Source organism: Medicago sativa, chromosome 5 (assembly GCF_051527215.1).
Source record: "Medicago sativa cultivar Bolivia chromosome 5, Bolivia_mono, whole genome shotgun sequence".
NCBI lineage: Eukaryota > Viridiplantae > Streptophyta > Magnoliopsida > Fabales > Fabaceae > Medicago > Medicago sativa.
Genome location: NC_140753.1, coordinates 32,792,192 through 32,812,829, shown reverse-complemented (window position 1 = coordinate 32,812,829; position 20,638 = coordinate 32,792,192). Strand labels below are relative to the sequence as shown.

General features: G+C 36.2%; 1 protein-coding gene across 4 annotated transcripts; it reads left to right on the top strand.

The window, feature by feature from the left end:
• The first annotated feature begins 15,989 nt into the window (after nucleotides 1–15,989).
• Nucleotides 15,990–19,644, top strand: LOC146921866 (ureide permease 2-like). 4 transcript variants are annotated; one of them, XM_085715120.1, is made up of 8 exons: nucleotides 15,990–16,045; nucleotides 16,765–17,067; nucleotides 17,318–17,456; nucleotides 17,613–17,787; nucleotides 18,377–18,402; nucleotides 18,484–18,584; nucleotides 18,689–19,063; nucleotides 19,283–19,644. In XM_085715120.1, exons 2-8 carry the CDS (start codon nucleotides 16,831–16,833, stop codon nucleotides 19,436–19,438), a joined length of 1,209 nt encoding a protein of 402 aa, XP_085571246.1. In that variant the 5' UTR covers nucleotides 15,990–16,045; nucleotides 16,765–16,830; the 3' UTR covers nucleotides 19,439–19,644. The 4 variants fall into 4 exon arrangements, with proteins under 4 accessions (XP_085571246.1, XP_085571247.1, XP_085571244.1 ...); XM_085715121.1 differs by having other exon boundaries at nucleotides 15,990–16,204; XM_085715118.1 differs by lacking the exon at nucleotides 15,990–16,045 and adding an exon at nucleotides 16,272–16,332.
• Nucleotides 19,645–20,638: the final 994 nt, after the last annotated feature.

The following is a 20,638-nucleotide window of genomic DNA, read 5'->3' as shown; positions in this document are numbered from 1 at the left end:
CCATACAAGAAGCTTAGGAAGTGAAGACATTGAAGATTGAAGAACTTCAATTATATTATATGTTGTTGAGATATTGATACAATTTTGGAGATGTTATTTATTCCGTTGCGTAACTTTGATGAAAAATATTATATGCATGTTTTGGAGTTTAATGACGTGGCACCTTTGAAGGTGAGAAAAACACAAGAAGGGGGGTTGAATTGTGTTTTTAAAAATTCTTCGTTTCTCCTAAACAACTGAATACACTGATCAGAAGCTAAGTGAGACAGCTTCTGAAGTGATGATCAGAATCTAAATGCAGCGGAAAAAACAGAGAGAGAGAAGAAGAACGACACAAAGCAATTATATTGGTTCCTTCCACAATCCGGAAGTAGTCCAGTCCCCCTTGCACTTCCAAGGAGATTTCACTAAGAGTAATATCTGATTACAATTGCTCAAGCACACAAGCAAGAGACTTCCTTTGCTCAAGCACACAAGCAAGAGACTTCCTTTGCTCAAGAACACAATCAAGAGACTTCCTAACTAAACAAAATTACACAGAAAATTGTTTAAGGTTGAACACTTGATATACAATCAGAGGTGTTCACAATACAAATCAGATACAGACTCAATGGACTTAAGAATTTCTAAGATATGACTATAAGACACAGAAATTCTAAGTGAATGCAGAACAATTTCAGCAGAGGTTTGGCACTTGTAAAAATGTTGTGAGTCTTTTGTTCAGCGTTCATGCATTACCAAATCTCTAGGTCTTCACTCCTTTATATAGAGGTGTGAAAGAGACGTTGTGAAATTGCCAGCGCACCAAAGAGTCGTTGTTGAAGCTTGATCTTTCACCAATGATATATTGCCTGATTTGGTTGTTGTCCTATGAAGAACAAATTTGAAATCCATTCCTTATCCAAAGGAACATCTATGCAGGCGAAGCTGTATTCTGGAGCTGTTTTCTTGTCTTGTAGCGTGGACACAAAACAGAGTAGTGGAGAACGTGGTTGTACAATTCGTACAAAGTACAATGTCAACGCTTTCGTCCAAATTGCAAGCACAAGCCTTCAAACACCTTTGAAATGACCGTTGCAAAATTCCACTAATCCTTGGTTTGTGTTTTCGAATCCAATAGACAGCTTTTGCATTGATAATTCTTCAATTCTTGAATCTTTTGCAAATCCAGTTGAGATTCAGCTTCTGGTGAAATAGCTTCTGATGAGGCAGCTTCTGATGATATGACTTCTGCAGCTTCTGATGATGCAGCTTCTGATGATGCAGCTTCTGATGATATGACTTCTGGACTTCTTGTCTTCAGGGGCACTATTCTTACTTCAGAAGCGTCTTAACTTCAGGAGCACTATTCTCACTTCAGAAGCGACTTAACTTCAGGAGCGCTTTTTCTCTTCAGTAACAAGTTGCCTTCAGGAGCGTCCAAGCTTCAAATTTTTGTTGTTTCCTTTGCTCTTTATTTGCTCATTCAGAACCAATGATGATGTAACTTTATAATTATGGTCCTGTATACTTGAACAAATATTAGCTAGTCCAATTTACAATTTTTAATACCTTGTTATCATCAAAACTCTTTAAGGTTCATTGTTAAACACATTTTGTTCCAACAATCTCCCCCTTTTTGATGATGACAAACAAAAGTATTTAAAATTGATCAATTGTTGTTAATCTAATTAACAAGTTGACTTTGGGGTTCTGAGGTTTGTAAGCTCAGAGTCTGAGGTTTGTAAGCTCAAACTCCCCCTGAGTCTGATAGTCTTTAAGGTGAGGTTTGTAAGCTCCCCCTAAGTTCTATCCAGGTTAATTAAATTCATTTTTCGCACAATAAAATTATCAGAGCTTTTAAAAAAAAATTGAATCATTGAAAGAACTAACTTATAGATAAGAAGAATGGTTCAATTAATTTTACTTGAATTTTGATACTTCTTCGTTCGTTCATAGCTTATACCAATAAGGTAAAAAAAATGATAGAAGTTTTTCAAAAATTTCAAATGCCATTAATGGGGCTCAGAGCCTTTAAATATTTGTCACATATACTCCCCCTTTTGTCATTATCAAAAAAAATGAGATAAAAAAAATAAGCATAAAAGACAGAAAGATTTGAGAAAAACTCAAACAAGAGAGAGTATACTAAGAAATTAACTAAATAAAACAGACCAAAGTATATGAACATGAATATCCAATTATCAGAAGCAGCTAAGTAGTCAGAATCATTTAAGCATTCAGAAGCATAGAAAAATAAAACAAGATGGTTTCAGAAGCAAGGACTAAGAATTTAAAACAAACAACAAACAAAAAAATAACACAAAGGTGTGCAACTAAGGGTTGGTTTGTTGTTGTTTCTTCATCTTCTCCATTTCTTCAATTTTCTTCTGCAACAGTTCTTCAAGCTGTTGTTGCCTCTGGAGAAGAGCCTGTTCCCTTTCTCTAGCTTCTTGCTGCTGCTGTGCCATCTGTTTCTTCAGAAGCTTACACAACCTTGCTTCTCTGGTCAAGTAGTCCTTTTCTGAGAAGAAAGGCTGGTTTGCCAGGAGCAGTGTAGAACTTCTTACTCTGAGATTCTGCTTCAGATGCTCCATTAATTTCCTGACAGAAGCTTCCTTGCTTCTGATGCACTTAGCCTTTATATTTTCAATAAGCTCAGCTGCCCGGTTCTGAAGAGATGCCCAGGAGTCTTCATATGCGTTGGTGAGATCAATTGACCTTCTTTGATCCACCAGATTATGCATTTGACTAAGGATTGTCAGAAGCTCAGCATTGATATATCCAGATTCCAGGATGTTTGTGGGTGGTTGTTCAAGGGTTTCAAGATCAGAATCACTGATTTCCAGGTCTTGAACAAGGTTAGGAACTGGAATGGTAAAGTGTGTTTGTGTGTTTGAAGATGAAGGCTGGTCAGAAGCAATGTGTGTGGTAGAGGTTGAGGCTTGAACATTGACTTGAGAGTTGTCAACATCCATAGGAGTTGGTTCTGGGGAGTGTTCAATTTCAGTTGGTGGTTGTTGTGATGAAGTTGATGTTTGAGTGTTGAGTTGGGGGTCAATGGTAGCTATTGGTGATTGCGGGGGTGTTGTGGGTTTATGTGGTTCAGGTGTGTGTTGATGGGGGTTTTCTGAAACAACATTTTCAGAAGCAGCTGCTTCTGGAGTTGTTTCAGAGGCCTTTTCTGAGGTAAACTTGTCTTTGGGTAAGTCACCTGAATAGTGTAGAATAAGATTGTCTAAGACAGAAGTGTCTTCTATTGGTTCAGGTACTGATGGTGAAGAGGGTGAAATGGGGATAGAGGTGACTGGAATCTGGATTACCTGAACTGCAGGGCCAGCTTCAGAAGTGATCTTCTGTGGACCAGCAGCTTGAGGAACTACTTCTGAAGTTCCATCTTCTGGAGCATCCTCCATAATAATCATCATTTCTTCTTCCTCGTTGTCTTCAGTAGACTTACCAGCAATGGCTCTTACTTCAGCCAATTTCTCTTTGAAGAACCTATCACAGTCTTCCATACCCAAGGCCTTGAGCTTTTCATCTCTTTGATGAATGTATTGTGCTTTTAGATCCTTTTTGTCTGATATAATCTCAGAAGCACGTTCATCTGCCATCCTTTTCCTTATTGGAGTCATCTCAACCATAGGACTCACAAGTTGAAGGGGAGCCTTCTTCTTCTTTAGCTTAGGATCAGCCTCTTCTTTCTCTATTTCTTGAAGAGCTTCCTGCAGCTGCTCTTCGGTGATTACCAAATCTGCCTTACCTTTTCTTCTTTTCTGAGGAATAGAAGCAGCACCAACCTTCTGCATCTTTCCTTTATCCTTGATAGAAACAGGTTTAGCTTCAGACTTAGCAACTTTTTGCTTTTCAGATTTAGCAATAGCAGCTTCTGACTCAGTACTAGTTCTGGCCCTCTTTCCTTTAGGAGCAGCATCAGATTCTGAACTAGTTCTGGCCCTCTTCCCTTTAGGTGCATCAGAAACAGCAGCTTCTGACACAGCAACTGCCTTGGCCTTCTTGCCTTTCCCTTTAGCAAGAGCAGCTTCCTCCTGAGAACTCGCATCATCCTCCAAGACGTACTCAACTACTAATCTAGCTAAGTGATCAGGATTACTTTCCTTAACTAAGGAAGCAAAGTCCATGATAATCTCAGATTCTTCTGTGGTCAGCTCCAACCACTTCTCGTCTTTAGGAGCTGTCTTGAAAATGTGCATAGAATGCAAAGTCTTGCTACTGATAGTCTTCTCTGCAGTAGAAACTTCGAAGCATTTATCAGAAGCATCCCTTGTTCTTCTCAATAAATCCAGCACTCTCCCTTGATAAAAGATCTCAGAGAGCAATCTTCCATAGGGCACTTGTTTCCTTCCTTTGACTGTGCCTTCATTAATAGCCCAGCAGAGATGATCCAATACATATCTTGGGAAGTTTATCTTTTCCAGATTGGTCATGAAATAAATTGCTAGCTTCTGTTGGTTGTTGGGTTGATCAGACCCACCTGCTCTTTGAAAGAAGCAATCGTTACTGAATTTCACCAACATTCTGTTGTGAATCTCCATTTCAGAAGGCTTAGCATCTTTGTTACCACCCAGAAGAGTGTTGTAGTAGTTTTGCAGCAGGACATCATCCTTTTTAACTATTTCTTGAAACCTTCCTTCTGCATTCATTCTACAAGCTTTAGCAATTATCTCCTCTGTGATGATTACGGGAATACCCATCACTTCAGACCTTATCTCAAGGCTACTGAAGGAAGTGGGATTCAACTCAATCTCCTTCTTTCCTTTCTTTGACCCAGCTTGTTTATCTGCTACCTTCACAGGCTTTCCATTGACGATTTCAGCCCTTAACCAGAAATCTTTGACCAAGTTCACATATGTTGGCCCATTTAGCATTTTGAAGTATCCGGACAGTTTCTGAGTTTCTACATAGCCTTCCATGTCCACTTCGTACTTCTTGAGTGAAGTGAAGTCCACTGGCGATTCTACTTGGATGATTAAGGATTTCCATGGAATATCCATAGTCTTTTCTTTGTAGATGGACCCAGATTCTGGTACGCCTTGCATGTTTGATGTAGATTCTAAAACTTTTGAGCTTGATGATGCCATTTGATGATTGACGAAGATTTGAAGAAGATGAAGATTTTAGGGTTCTAAGGTTGAGAGAATGCGCTTACTTCGCAAGAGGTTTGAGAGCAAATGTGTTTGTGGTGAGTGAGTAGTGTGTGAATTGTCAAAGTGTTAAAAGTAAAACGATTGCAATTCAAAAGAGACAAACAAACATAACATTAATGACAAAATTGGGGGCGCGTGAAAAGTACTTTCAAAGCTATTAAATCATCATTGCCCTTTTAGTTATACACCAACACATACAGGCCACGTAAGAAGTTCACAGAGTAACTACCAAGTTAGTGGGCCAGAAGTTACTTTTTAAAAGGTAACTTCCAACGTTTCCATTAATTCAACTATTCAGAAGCAACAAATCCAGCTTCTGGACTTCAGATGCTGACGTCATCATCAGAAGCGAGTTTTCCTCAGAACCTCAATAAAGAGCTTCTGATGGACTACCGCTTCTGAACTGACTTCAGAACCTAAAACCCTATTCAGGAGCAAGCAAGCATTTAATCAGATACAAAGTGCATGTTTAAATTTTTCTTTATAAAATCAAATCTTTCAACAGTTAAAGGCTTAGTAAATATATCAGCCCATTGATTTTCAGTATCAATGAATTGTATATCTAAAATTCCTTTTTGAACATAATCTCTGATAAAATGGTGTTTGATTTCAATGTGCTTAGCTCTTGAATGCAAAATTGGATTTTTAGACAAACAAATAGCAGCAGTATTATCACAATAAATAGGAATACTGTTAGCAGTTATTTGATAATCTTCCAACTGATGTTTCATCCAAAGTAGTTGTGTACAACAACTTGCAGCTGAAATGTATTCTGCTTCTGCTGTAGACATAGCAATAGTTGTTTGTCTTTTGCTAGCCCAGGATATAAGATTATCACCCAGAAATTGACAATTGCCACTGGTTGACTTTCTTTCAATCCTATCACCAGCATAATCAGCATCACAGAATCCAATTAGCTTATAATCTAAGGATTTCCTATAAAGGAGTCCAAGATTAGTTGTTCCCTTCAAATACCTGAAGATTCTCTTGACAGCAGTCATATGAGATTCTCTAGGATCTGATTGGAATGTTGCACACAAGCATACACTGAATAAAATATCTGGCCTAGATGCAGTGAGGTATAACAAAGAACCAATCATACCTCTATACAGCTTCTGATCTACTTTAGCTCCTTCATCTTCTTTGCTTAAGTTGCACGTAGGGTGCATTGGAGTGTTCATCACTTTACAATCTTCAAGTTTGAACTTCTTCTGAAGCTCCTTTGTGTACTTTGATTGATGAACATAGACTCCATCTTTGCATTGATTGATTTGAATGCCAAGAAAGAACTTCAGCTCTCCCATCATGCTCATTTCAAATTCATCCTGCATTAACTTAGAAAATTCCTTGCAAAGAGATGCATTAGTAGAACCAAATATTATATCATCAACATATATTTGCACAACAAGAATATCTTTCTCAAGGGTCCTTCTGAAGAGTGTAGTATCAACCTGTCCTCTTTTAAAATCATTTTTGATTAAGAAATTACTTAGTCTATCATACCAAGCTCTGGGAGCTTGTTTCAAGCCATATAGTGATTTCTTCAGTTTAAAAACATGGTCAGGATATTTAATATCCTCAAATCCAGGAGGTTGCTTGACATACACTTCTTCTTCTATGACACCATTTAGAAATGCACTCTTGACATCCATTTGATATAATATTATGCCATGATTAACTGCATAGGAAAGAAGTAACCTGATTGCTTCCAATCTTGCAACTGGAGCAAACGTTTCAGTGTAATCAATGCCTTCTTGTTGACTATACCCTTGTGCAACAAGCCTGGCTTTGTTTCTTGTTACTTCACCTTGCTCATTCAGCTTGTTTCTGAATACCCATTTTGTTCCAATAATGTTCTTGTGCTGAGGTTTGGGTACCAGATCCCACACATCATTTCTTTGAAATTGATTCAACTCTTCTTGCATAGCTAGGATCCATCCATCATCTGAAAGTGCTTCATCAACTGTTGTAGGTTCAATCATTGAGATTAGTCCAATCATTGACTCTTCTTGTCTGAAATGTGATCTTGTTCTTCTTGGACTATCTTTGTTTCCAATGATTAGCTCCTCAGGATGTGAAGACTTGTGTTTGAATGTGTTTCTGGGAGGATCTTCTTGATGTGAGCCATCTTGTGCTTCATCAGAAGCAGTTTCATCTTGCGCTTCTGATGTGGGTTCAGCTTCTGGACTATCTTCAGATTCAGCTATCTGATCAGGTTCTGGAGTAGCTTCAGGAACCTGTATCTCTGCAGAACTTTCACCTTGCTTTGAAGTTTTATCTTCAAGCTCCTTGTCATCAAATTTAACGTGCATAGATTCTTCAACACAAAGTGTTTCTGAATTATACACTCTGTATGCCTTTGACCTTTCAGAGTAACCTAAAAAGATTCCTCTTTGGGCCTTGGCATCAAATTTCTTTAGGTAGAGCTTGTTGTTCAGAATGTAACATGTACATCCAAATTGATGAAAGTAAGAGATATTGGGTTTTCTTCCTTTAAAGAGTTCATATGCTGTTTTCTCCAAAATAGGTCTAATATAGATCCTGTTTTGAACATAGCATGCTGTATTCACTGCTTCTGCCCAAAAATGTTTTGGTAAATTGTTTTCATGAATCATGGTTCTGGCCATTTCTTGTAAAGTTCTATTCTTTCTCTCTACAACCCCATTTTGTTGTAGTGTTCTAGGAGAATAGAATTCATGGAAAATTCCATGTTTTTCACAAAAAGCTTCAAATGGCTCATTTTCAAATTCTCCACCATGATCACTTCTGATTTTCAAAATTTTTGATTCTTTTTCAGATTGAATTTGAGTGCAGAAGCTACTGAATACATCACACGCAACATCTTTACTCTTTATGAATTTCACCCAAGTCCATCTGCTGTAATCATCAACAATGACTAATCCATATCTACTTCCATACAAGGATGCAGTACTCACTGGTCCAAATAAATCAATATGGAGTAATTCTAAAGGTCTTGAGGTTGAAACAATGTCTTTGGTTTTAAAAGATGATTTCACAATTTTCCCTCTCTGACATGCACCACAGAGTGCATCTGAATGATAGTCAATGTCTGGTAGCCCTTTCACAAGTTGTAACTTACTAAGCTTAGAGATTAACCTCCAGTTAGCATGTCCCAACCTTCTGTGCCACATCCATTTTTTATCATTCACTGATAGTAGGCAAATCACCTTCTGATCAGCCAGTTCAGAAAAATTGATTTTATAGACATTGTCAACTCTCTTTCCCTTGAACACAATGGATTTGTCTTCCTTGTTGATTACTGTACAGTTGGGTTTTTCAAAAAGCACATCATAACCATTATCACAAAATTGACTAATGCTCAGAAGGTTATGTTCAAGACCATCTACCAACCATACATTATTAATTGAGGTAGAGGAATTACCAATAATTCCTGTACCTATGATCTTGCCTGACTGGTTGCCTCCAAATTTCACATTTCCTCCCTCTTTCATTGTTAGGCTGAGGAACATGGACTTGTCTCCTGTCATGTGTCTTGAGCAACCGCTGTCTAGGTACCATGATCTTTGCTTTGGCACTGCTCTTAGACATACCTGCATCATTGACATTTTTAGTTTTAGGTACCCATTGTTCTATGGGTCCTGGAAGGTTAGTACTTAAGGCTTTACTCTTCTCTTCTTGTACCTTGTGCTGTGAGTTGGGTTGCTTCTGATTAACCATCACCTTAGGTTTTGGTACTTCAGAAGCAGTAACTGTCTTCTTCTGAAACTTAGACTTCAGAACCCCAGATTTTGGTTTCACCAGACTCTGAGGAATAGGTTCTGATCTTTTCAGGATCCTAACCTTTGAAAACTTGGAATCAGATTTGATCATAGCCTTTGACTTAGAGTTCTTTGGCTTTGAAATAATCTTAGCCTTAGAACTAGAAGCTTCAGGTTCTGATTGAACAACAGTTTCCAACTCAGCCCCTTCTGGTACAAAGAATGTTTTCAGACCTTCCTTGATGCATTCACAACAAGACTTTAGATTGGTTTTCTCAAGTTTAACCTCTGGAAAACCAATTCCTCTGCCATTGTTCTTGTAAATGCTATAAATCATAGAAGCTACTCTGCTTCTGTCAATGCCAGATATAATGAAATCTTCAAGAGCAATTTCATGATTACTTAAAGGTTTTTCATTACACTTTTCTTGTAGCTTCTGACATAAGAACCTGAGCTGATCTTCATATGTTTTACACATGAAGTCAAAACCCCTAAGTCCTTGTTCAGAAGCTTTCAGATCCAATAGAGTTGATTTTTGCTGTTGTACCAAATCAGCATATTTTTCTTTTAAATCCTTCAACTCGTTGGTTCTTACTTCAAAATGTGTAAGAAGTTCTTTAAGTGACTCAACAAGTTCATCTCTGGGAATTTTGGAATATACCTCGTTTTCATCTTCTGAGTCTGAATCTGATCCAGCTTCTGAAGTTGCCGTTGCTACCAACCCAACAGCTACCTTTGCATCTTCATCAGCTTCCTCTTTATCAGATCCAGATTCACTACCCAAATCATCCCAGGTTGCCATTAAACTCTGCTTAATCTGCTTCTTGAATTTGCTTGGTTTGAATGTAGACCTCTTTGATTTGTCCTTTGACTTTTCTCTTTGAAGATCAGGGCATTCAGCAATGAAGTGTCCAGGCTTCTTACAGTTGAAGCATCCCTTCTGATCTTCTTTCCTTGAGCTTCTGGAGTTACCCCTTTTGGCGAGAAACTTTCTGTTCTTCTTGGCCAGATATTGAAGTCTGTTTAAGAGCATGGCCATTTCAGCAGCATCTGGTTCAGAATCTGAACTTGACTGTTCTTCCTCTTCAGATTCAACCACTCTGAGAGCTTTTGATGACTTGCCTTTGGATGGAAGAGCTATTGATTTACTCTTCTTAGTAGACTCATGTTCATTAAGACTTAACTCATGAACTTTGAGAGAACTAACAAGATCTTCGACACTTAAAGTGTTTAAATCTTTAGCTTCCTCAATGGCAGTCACCTTCGGTCTCCATCTGGCAGGTAAGCTTCTGAGAATCTTGCTTACATGATCAGAAGCAACATAGCTCTTCTTTAGAATCTGTAGCCCAGAAACTAAGGTTTGAAACCTTGAGTACATCTCCTCAATAGTTTCATCATCCTTCATCTTGAATAACTCATACTGATGTACAAGCAGAAGAGCCTTTGCTTCTTTGACCTTCTTGCTCCCTTCATAATTTGAACAGAGAGAAGCAAACATAGCTTTAGCAGTGGATTTGTCACTCATTTTCATGTACTCTGCTTTGGGTATGGCAGTGACAAGAGCTCCTCTGATAATATGATGCTTCTTGTAGAGTTTCCTCAGTTCTGGAGTATGTTTCTTTCTATCCACAGCAGCTCCTTCTTCATCAAGGACTAAATCACCAACACCATCTTCCAGAATATCCCATAATTCTTCATCTAGGCTCATGATGTAACTGTAAAAATTGGTCTTCCACCAAGAGAACTCTTCAGCATCTCCATTGAACTTTGGAACTTTTCCAACACTGGTTTTCTTACTATCACTATAATCATGTGAGACATTTTTATAGCTAGTATCACTAGAACCATTAGGAGGAGGAGTAGTCATGTTTTTCTCAGATCTTTGATTGTTGCACGGTTAAGTGTTACACAACAGACCAAGGCTCTAGATACCAATTGAAGGTGAGAAAAACACAAGAAGGGGGGGTTGAATTGTGTTTTTAAAAATTCTTCGTTTCTCCTAAACAACTGAATACACTGATCAGAAGCTAAGTGAGACAGCTTCTGAAGTGATGATCAGAATCTAAATGCAGCGGAAAAAACAGAGAGAGAGAGAAGAAGAACGACACAAAGCAATTATACTGGTTCCTTCCACAATCCGGAAGTAGTCCAGTCCCCCTTGCACTTCCAAGGAGATTTCACTAAGAGTAATATCTGATTACAATTGCTCAAGCACACAAGCAAGAGACTTCCTTTGCTCAAGCACACAAGCAAGAGACTTCCTTTGCTCAAGAACACAATCAAGAGACTTCCTAACTAAACAAAATTACACAGAAAATTGTTTAAGGTTGAACACTTGATATACAATCAGAGGTGTTCACAATACAAATCAGATACAGACTCAATGGACTTAAGAATTTCTAAGATATGACTATAAGACACAGAAATTCTAAGTGAATGCATAACAATTTCAGCAGAGGTTTGGCACTTGTAAAAATGTTGTGAGTCTTTTGTTCAGCGTTCATGCATTACCAAATCTCTAGGTCTTCACTCCTTTATATAGAGGTGTGAAAGAGACGTTGTGAAATTGCCAGCGCACCAAAGAGTCGTTGTTGAAGCTTGATCTTTCACCAATGATATATTGCCTGATTTGGTTGTTGTCCTATGAAGAACAAATTTGAAATCCATTCCTTATCCAAAGGAACATCTATGCAGGCGAAGCTGTATTCTGGAGCTGTTTTCTTGTCTTGTAGCGTGGACACAAAACAGAGTAGTGGAGAACGTGGTTGTACAATTCGTACAAAGTACAATGTCAACGCTTTCGTCCAAATTGCAAGCACAAGCCTTCAAACACCTTTGAAATGACCGTTGCAAAATTCCACTAATCCTTGGTTTGTGTTTTCGAATCCAATAGACAGCTTTTGCATTGATAATTCTTCAATTCTTGAATCTTTTGCAAATCCAGTTGAGATTCAGCTTCTGGTGAAATAGCTTCTGATGAGGCAGCTTCTGATGATGCAGCTTCTGATGATATGACTTCTGCAGCTTCTGATGATGCAGCTTCTGATGATATGACTTCTGGACTTCTTGTCTTCAGGGGCACTATTCTTACTTCAGAAGCGTCTTAACTTCAGGAGCACTATTCTCACTTCAGAAGCGACTTAACTTCAGGAGCGCTTTTTCTCTTCAGTAACAAGTTGCCTTCAGGAGCGTCCAAGCTTCAAATTTTTGTTGTTTCCTTTGCTCTTTATTTGCTCATTCAGAACCAATGATGATGTAACTTTATAATTATGGTCCTGTATACTTGAACAAATATTAGCTAGTCCAATTTACAATTTTTAATACCTTGTTATCATCAAAACTCTTTAAGGTTCATTGTTAAACACATTTTGTTCCAACAACCTTGAGTATAATATGAATTATTTGTTGTATTTGTATTAAATATTAATAGTGGGGTTCAAAGGTGTTACACTATGCAGATTGAAGTGTGGAAGAAAGCTATGATTGAAAAAATCAAAGCTATTGAGAAGAATAACACCTGGAAACTAGTTGAACTACCTGATAAACCATTAATGTGAAATGGATTTTCAAAGTGAAATTGAATCCAGATGGATCAATCTCTAAGCACAAAGCAAGACTTGTAGCTAGAGGTTTCCTATAGAAATATGGTGTTGATTATAACGAGGTATTTGCTCCAGTAGCAAGATTAGAAACTGTAAGATTGGTGGTGGCACTGGCTAGTAGCAAGAAGTGGTCACTATTTCACCTAGATGTGAAGTTTGCATTCTTAAATGGATCATTGGAAGAAGATGTGTATATTACACAACCTCCATTATTTGAAGTAAAAAGGAAGGAGCAGATGGTGTACAAGTTACACAAGGCTCTCTATGGCTTGAAGCAAGCACCTAGAGCATGGAACAAGAGAAATGATCAGTACCTACTTCAAATTGGATTTAAGGTTTGATATGGTAGATTGTAACATTGTCGCAAATCCATCTGAAACAAATGCTAAGCGTGATGAATGTAGCAATGAAGACAATGGAAGCTACTGAGTTCAAGCAAATAGTTGGATCCCTGATATATCTATGTGATAGCAGACCTAATATATGCTTTGCAGTTAGTATAATCAGTAGAATCATGAATGTGTTGGAACAAAATGAGTTTAACAAGACCACTTTGAGTTTTGATGATAACAAAGTATTAAAAAATGTCAATTGGATATGCTAATATTTGTTCAAGTGTGCAGGACCATAGTCAAAAAAATTACAAGGCAACTATAGGTTCTGAAAGAACAAATGAGATCAATGAAATTTTGAAAGGAAGCTTGTGTTGCAAGATAGAGTCTGAAGAAGACAGCGTCTGGAGACAAAAGAGCGTCTTCACACCTCTATATAAAGGAGTGAAGACTTGAAGATTATAAGAGACTCATAACAATTTTACAAGTGCCAAAACTCTGCTGAAATTGTTTCACATCAAAGTTCACTTAGAATTTCTTAACAACTGTCATATCTTAGAAATTATAGAGCCTTAAAGAGTTTGTATCTGATTTGTATTGTGAACACCACTGATTGTATATCAAGTGTTCAACCTCAACTATATCTCTGTGTAATTGAGTTTGTTTAGAAGTTTCTTGCTTTTGTGCTTGAGCATAGGAAGTCTCTTGCATGTGTGCTTGAGCATAGGAAACCTCTTGCTTTTGTGCTTGAGTAGTTTGAAGTCTCTTGCTTTGGTGCTAGATATTGATTTTAGTGAACTCTCATTGGAAGTGCAAGGGGGACAGGACTACTTTCGGATTGTGGAAGGAACCTGTATAATTGCTTTGTGTCTTTCTCTTCTCTCTCTCTCTCTCTCTCTCTCTCTCTCTCTCTCTCTCTCTCTCTCTCTCTCTCTCTCTCTCTCTCTCTCTTAGTTTATCCGCTGCATAAGACTCTGAACTTTGTTCAAGACTCTGAACTCCATCAGACTCTAAACACTGTACTTAGTTTTAAAAAGAAGAAAAAGCTAACACAATTCAACCCCCTCTTCTTGTGTTTTTCTCACCTTCAGAATGATCCCATGAAATCTCACCTCATTGCAGCTAAAAAAAATACTGAGATATGTGAAAGGAACTTTAAAGCTTCGTTTGATGTTTCCAACTGCTAGCAAGGAAGGAAAGACTGGGCTCATAGGGTACTCAGATTCAGACTGGTGTGGAGATAAAAGTGATAGGAGAAACACTTCTGGTTACCTATTCAAGTTCAATAATGCTGCAATCGCATGGTGCACAAAGAAGCAACATGTAACTGCTATATCATCTTGTGAAGCTAAGTATATATCATGCACTTTTACAGCTTGTAAAGCAATTTGGCTAGACAATGTGATGAAGGAACTTAACTGTGAAGTGGAGAAGCCACTGAAGCTGAAAATTGACAATAAATCAGCTATAAATCCAGCCAAGAATCCAATAGCACATGCCAGGAGCAAACACATTGAAACCAAGTTCTATTTCATCATGAAACAAGTGACAAAAGGCATGATTGAGGTGGTGTATTGCCCTACTGAAATTCAACTAGCAGATGGATTCAAAATACTTTAGGGACAAGTTAGGTCTCATTGAATGTTAGGATTATGGATTTAGAGGGGTGTCTTAGTTTGTGATTGATCTATAATCATGATTAATAGTATTAAGTTTGTTTAGCTTTACCATTTGGATAAGATTGTTAGTTAGTTACAAGTGACTTGCACTCTAAGTCATGTGTATATATATTCTTGTAACTTCTCTATTCATTGATCAATGAAATAACAACTTTCCAATACTCTATTCTCTCTCTAACAACCTCTAACCAACTTCATCTTCTTCTTCCTCCATTAAACCCTAAAACTGTGATTGCTTGCTTTGTAAGAAACCAATCGTTGCGCTAATAATGTGATACAAGCTGATTTAACTTTCACAGTCTCTGCATCACACTCCTCTAGATCCAATGCCCTGCACTCAACCAAATCTCTGTCCCTTAATTAGTATGTAAGTTTTCATGAAACAGTGATTTACCATCAACGGGTATAATCAGTAAGCATGGTTATTTCATCTGTAGGAAGATAAAAATTGTTGTCTTCATATGTAACCTCTTTAAGAATACAATCAAGAGGTCGCGGTCCACCTGGCCATAATTTGGCCTTTATAAGGAGGACACGGTCAATACGAAATTATCTAACATTGCTAAGGTGGATTTTTAATTATGTTTTGGCCTTTGTCTAACTTAAACTTGCACAAACAAAGTAGTCTTATGCTATAAACAAAGTACTCCCTCCGTTTCAAAATACATGTTCAAGTCAACTACTTCACATATGTCAATGCACAATTTTGACCGTTAATATCTTTAATTATCTAAAGTAAAAAATTATAAAAATTTAATATTTTAAAAATATTTGTCGAGATAAATCAAACAACATCTTACATGCTAATATTTGTATTTATACATTAATTAAAAAGTATAGTCAAAGTAAGTCAAGTGAATAATGCACATTGCAAAAATTGGACATGTATTTTGAAACAGATGGAGTATTTTTTACCATTATATCAACAAATCAAGTTACATATTAATGATGAGATTTATTGATCTAATGATAAAAATAAATTTTCCATCTTGCACTTGTCTCACTTTTTTTAAAAGAAAACTTGTCTTAATTGTACACGGTATGCATTTTGACTCGTTGAAAATTGAATGACATGGATATATCTTTACGTAAAAAAACTAAATTGCACAATAAAATACATTTACGATGTGTTATCCGTAATAAATGGACTTTAGTTTTACGTGCCCAAATATCTGACGGTGGAAACAAATCTGATCATCCAATCTAACTACTCTTTCCGGTCACTATTATAAGCAAATTTTGACTTTTTAGGTTCATTTAATAAATGATATATGTGGTCTATATTGTAGACTACATACATCATTTATTAAATGAATCTAAAAAGTAGAAATTTGCTTATAATAGTGACTGGAGGGAGTACCAAACAAGAGTTATTAATTAGTTTTAGAATCTATTTTTAAGTCAACGAGAGTTGGAATCCGCTGTCAAGATTCTAATTGATTCGCTGCCTCATCTATTTATCCAATTAAATGGAAATGTTGTAAACACGTTCACTATTCTAAAGCCTCTCTCTTTATCGACTTGCCACTTTCTCAGCTATATTAGGTAACTTTTTTTTCACTCACAGTTCTGTTCTGTTATATAACTTCAAGTGTTTTCCAACCTGTTATATGAGTTCTCATTTGGCACAGTTTGTGTGTCAAATCAAAGATCGTTGTCTTATGTCCCACTAATACAGTTTTTAAAAGCAAAGCAATCAATTAGGTAGAGTTCTGATTTTTTTATACACTGTTTGTTGAGTATTTCTTTAGCTAGCTTGTTGCTATGATTCAACACTTTTCTTTTTTGTCTTCTGTTTTTGTTGCTTCTCATTTATGGATTCAAATTCAAAGGTTGCTGCATAGTGCATGCTTTTCAGCTCTCATGTTTGACTTTCTAAAATTTAAGGAATTTTTTTTATTTTTCTTCCTTTTTCCATTTGTATTCTTAATGATTAACGAATTTCTGTGTACCTACTATCTTTAGTATTTATTAATTTGGTGTTATCTTTGACTTATTTGAATTTATCTACTGATATAAGCACTTTCAAGTTGTTTGGGGGAAGTATATAGCAACAACTTAATTACAATGACATTGTTTATAAGCTGTTTTCAGTTTATTTCCATAAGCTCTCCAAGATACCTTATGAAAATAGCTTATAAGGAAATGAAATAGTTTGACTTTATTGTGTTTTTTGTTATAGAAATAGCTTATATAAATTAAGTTGGTTATCCAAATAGGACCTAATAGCTTATCATTTAAGGACTAATTCATTTTGTTTTCAGGATTTCTCTGAGATTTCCTCCTTGATTAGTTCAATTTCTGAGAGGATTTTAAGTGTTGAGTTGAAAATGTATTTGGTGGAGAGCAAGGGAGGTGCCATAGGGTGCATGCTGTTGGCTCTTTTCTTCTTAGGGACATGGCCTGCTGTATTGACTCTGTTAGAAAGGCGAGGCCGTCTTCCTCAGCATACCTACCTCGATTACTCAATCACCAATTTCTTGGCTGCTATTATAATTGCTTTTACATTTGGTCAGATAGGAAATGGGACAGTTGATGAGCCAAATTTCTTAACTCAACTTGCTCAGGTTCGGCTATTCATTCTATTCTTCACTTGTTTCATCGTAATGGTTCAAATCCTTCAAAACACGGACACCTGAAATGATATTAACACTGATACGCAGACGTACTGAGAATAAATTGATTTTGAAATATTGGGGAAATTTGAAGGTTTGAGTATTTTATTCAATATCTAACTATAGACATATCATTTGTGCTGAGTTTAATTATTATTATCTTTGAACTAATTTAACAATCTTCATAAATTGTTACTTGCAGGATAATTGGCCCTCAGTAATGTTTGCAATGGCAGGTGGTGTGGTCCTTAGCCTTGGGAATCTGTCCACACAGTATGCATTTGCTCTAGTTGGGCTTTCGGTTACCGAAGTGATTACAGCAAGCATAACCGTTGTTATAGGTATCTCACCGACATAATCAATAGAAAATTATTAAATTACTAAACAAGTTATACAACAATTTAGTTAATATATAGAATGAATACTAAATAAAATGTGCCCTTCAACATAATCCAGTATTGAATTCTACTGTATTAACTTTGTTCAATTTGTCACAGGCACAACCTTAAATTACTTTTTGGATGACAAAATCAATAAAGCTGAGATTCTTTTCCCTGGAGTTGGTTGTTTTTTGGTTGCGGTTTGTCTAGGCTCTGCTGTTCATGCATCTAATACTGCCGATAATCAAGCTAAGCTCAAGGATTTTTCAAGTCATCATAATGATGCATCCTTGTATGTATTGTGTGCTTACAGTTTGTCTATTTAACTCCCCTTGCCGGTCCCTTCGTATGATTATCAACTTCCTTTGAACACTGTATACTAACTTCTTACGTTATGCCTTTTCCTTTTAAAAGAAAGAAAGAAAAGTCCCTTATTTACACACTGTTTAGAAACAAAAATAGGAATTGCCACTTTGGGAACAATCATAGCTAGCTACTATGTAAATAAACCTTTATAAAGGTGATTCTCAGAGAAGAATAAGCAACGAGTATACGACCAGCTCAATCACTTTTTTGAGCAGTACCTTAAAAATAGAGGGAACTATTTTATCCAAACTCCTTTTCTCTCGTCCAATGAATCATAACTCATAACTTTTGATTGTTACTGCTAATAAAGAGGTGTGCAAAAGTACTTCATCTAGTTCTGAATTTCAGTTGCTGTGGTGATTTTAGTTTCTTGATTTTGATGAGTGCGGTGTTTATAGCTGTTTATGTTCTCTGCATTGAAATTTATAGTTTCAATTTGATTGTTGTTTTGTCTTCTTTAGTTATATAAATTTGGTAGGGTATTGCTAATTCTATCAGAAACTTTGTTTTTCCAGGGACTCATTGAAAGAAGGAAACATAGGTAAGAACCTCCAACAAGGTTCAACTTAAAGGATTTCTTCATTTGACAATATTCTAATTTTTTCAATGTTTAAAATAATAGTTAAATCAAAGGATCTTGAAAGTGGAAGCAATTCTGCAGAAAAATTGAAAGCGGGAACTGCAGTTTTTCTCATAGAGAATGAGAACAGAAGAGCTATTAAGGTATGTCACTATAATTTGTCATACATGTAGTGTGTTATTGAATGATACTTCAAACAAGAATTATGTAATGTGTCACATGTCTTACTCTTAAAGTTTCGCTGCAGGTTTTTGGGAAAAGACCTTTGATTGGATTAACCATAGTTTTCTTCGCTGGAATCTGCTTTTCTTTGTTTTCACCAGCATTCAACTTAGCAACAAATGACCAGTGGCACAGTTTAAAAAAAGGGATTCCCCATCTGAATGTTTACACCGCCTTCTTCTATTTTTCAGTATCTTGTTTTGTTATCGGAATAATTCTAAACATCATTTTCCTTTACCACCCTGTCTTGAACTTACCCAAGTCATCATTGACAAATTATTTGGGAGACTGGAATGGAAGAGGCTGGGCCTTGCTGGCTGGTTTCCTTTGTGGATTTGGGAATGGCCTTCAGTTTATGGGAGGTCAAGCTGCTGGATATGCAGCAGCTGATGCTGTCCAGGTGAGTTTAACAAGATTCCATTATCTGCGTAAATTAGTTTTACACCGATATCTAATGAGAACTCGTCATTGCCATATAAGCCAACTTTGTAATCACAATTTTCATAGTGTCAAACGAAGTCAAACGACACCTAATTTTCTCAATATATCTAACATAAGTGTGTTCAGATTTCAATGAATTATTGAATAATTTCTTCATTTGAATGCATTGATGAAACAGGCACTTCCACTTGTGAGCACTTTTTGGGGAATTGTTTTGTTTGGAGAATATAGGAAATCATCAGGAAGAACATATATCTTACTGGGGAGTATGTTGTTTATGTTTATTGTGGCTGTTGGTGTGCTCATGGCATCATCAGGGCACAGGAAACATTGATTAAGCTTTTATATATGGAACAACATGCCAATGATTAGTTTGAACTCACAAATGTATATAGTAATAAGGATCATTTTTATTATCTATTTTAAATTTAATTTTGTATAGTTAATTATCTATTTTAAATTAAATTTTGTATAGTTAAACTTTCAAAGTTAACATTCGTGTAATAAAATATTTATCCAAGGTTTACTTTTTCGATCGAAGTATCCAGTGTTTATTTTAGTATAACTTTTTTTTCTTGCTGAGGTAATGTTTATTTCAGCTTTGCTTTCACGATTACTCATTGTATTCTTTATGCATTCAAAGTTGGGTCTTCTTTTTCCATCCTATTGAGTTTCTCGTGCGTTCTATTAAATTGAATTATAGATTTCGAATGGCATAAACATCATATAAAAACTCTTCACGACACGTTAAAATATTTTGGATTTTCGAATCTGGACAGGATGCGCGCAAAAATTCATAAGGTGGGAAAAACAAGTGCATTTAAAATTATAGCCATTACTTTATTATGATTATGATATGATTATGATAGAAATTCCAAATGTCTTTACAAGTCTCAGAAAATATTTTCTTTGGTTGAGTGGAACATTATCACTCTTCATGCCAAAAGGATTAGAAGTAAAGGTGATTTTTCAAAAAATCAAATCTTATTTACGACAGACCGATCACAAACCTTTGCTACAAAAGACCCTACAAATATCTTTTCACTAAGGCAAGGAGAAGGCTAAGGCTCTGTTTAGGAGGAGGGGCATACATACAAAATTGGAGAAATCTTTCATATATTTTGAGAAAAATAAACATGTTTAATACAAGACTCCGTTTAATATATATTTAATCGATGAAAAAGTCCTCGTGAACTTAGCTCAGTTGCTAGGGACAATGTATAAATATGCAAGGTCCGGGGTTCAAACTCCGGCCACCACCAAAAATATCGATGAAAAAGTCAATTGTTTTATTTGAAGATATTAATTTTAGACAAGATTTTATTATTTTTAGTTTTAAAAAAGTAGAATATGAGGCTTTTTTGTGCATGAACATGAGGCATTTTATTAGGTAAATTTTTAATATTTTTTAAGGCATAATATCATACGATTGTTTTGACGACCTTACACTATATAAAAAATTATCATGTTTGAAATATAACCGATCATTGTCATTCTTTAATATTAATAAAAAAAAATTCAATAGTGATTTCAA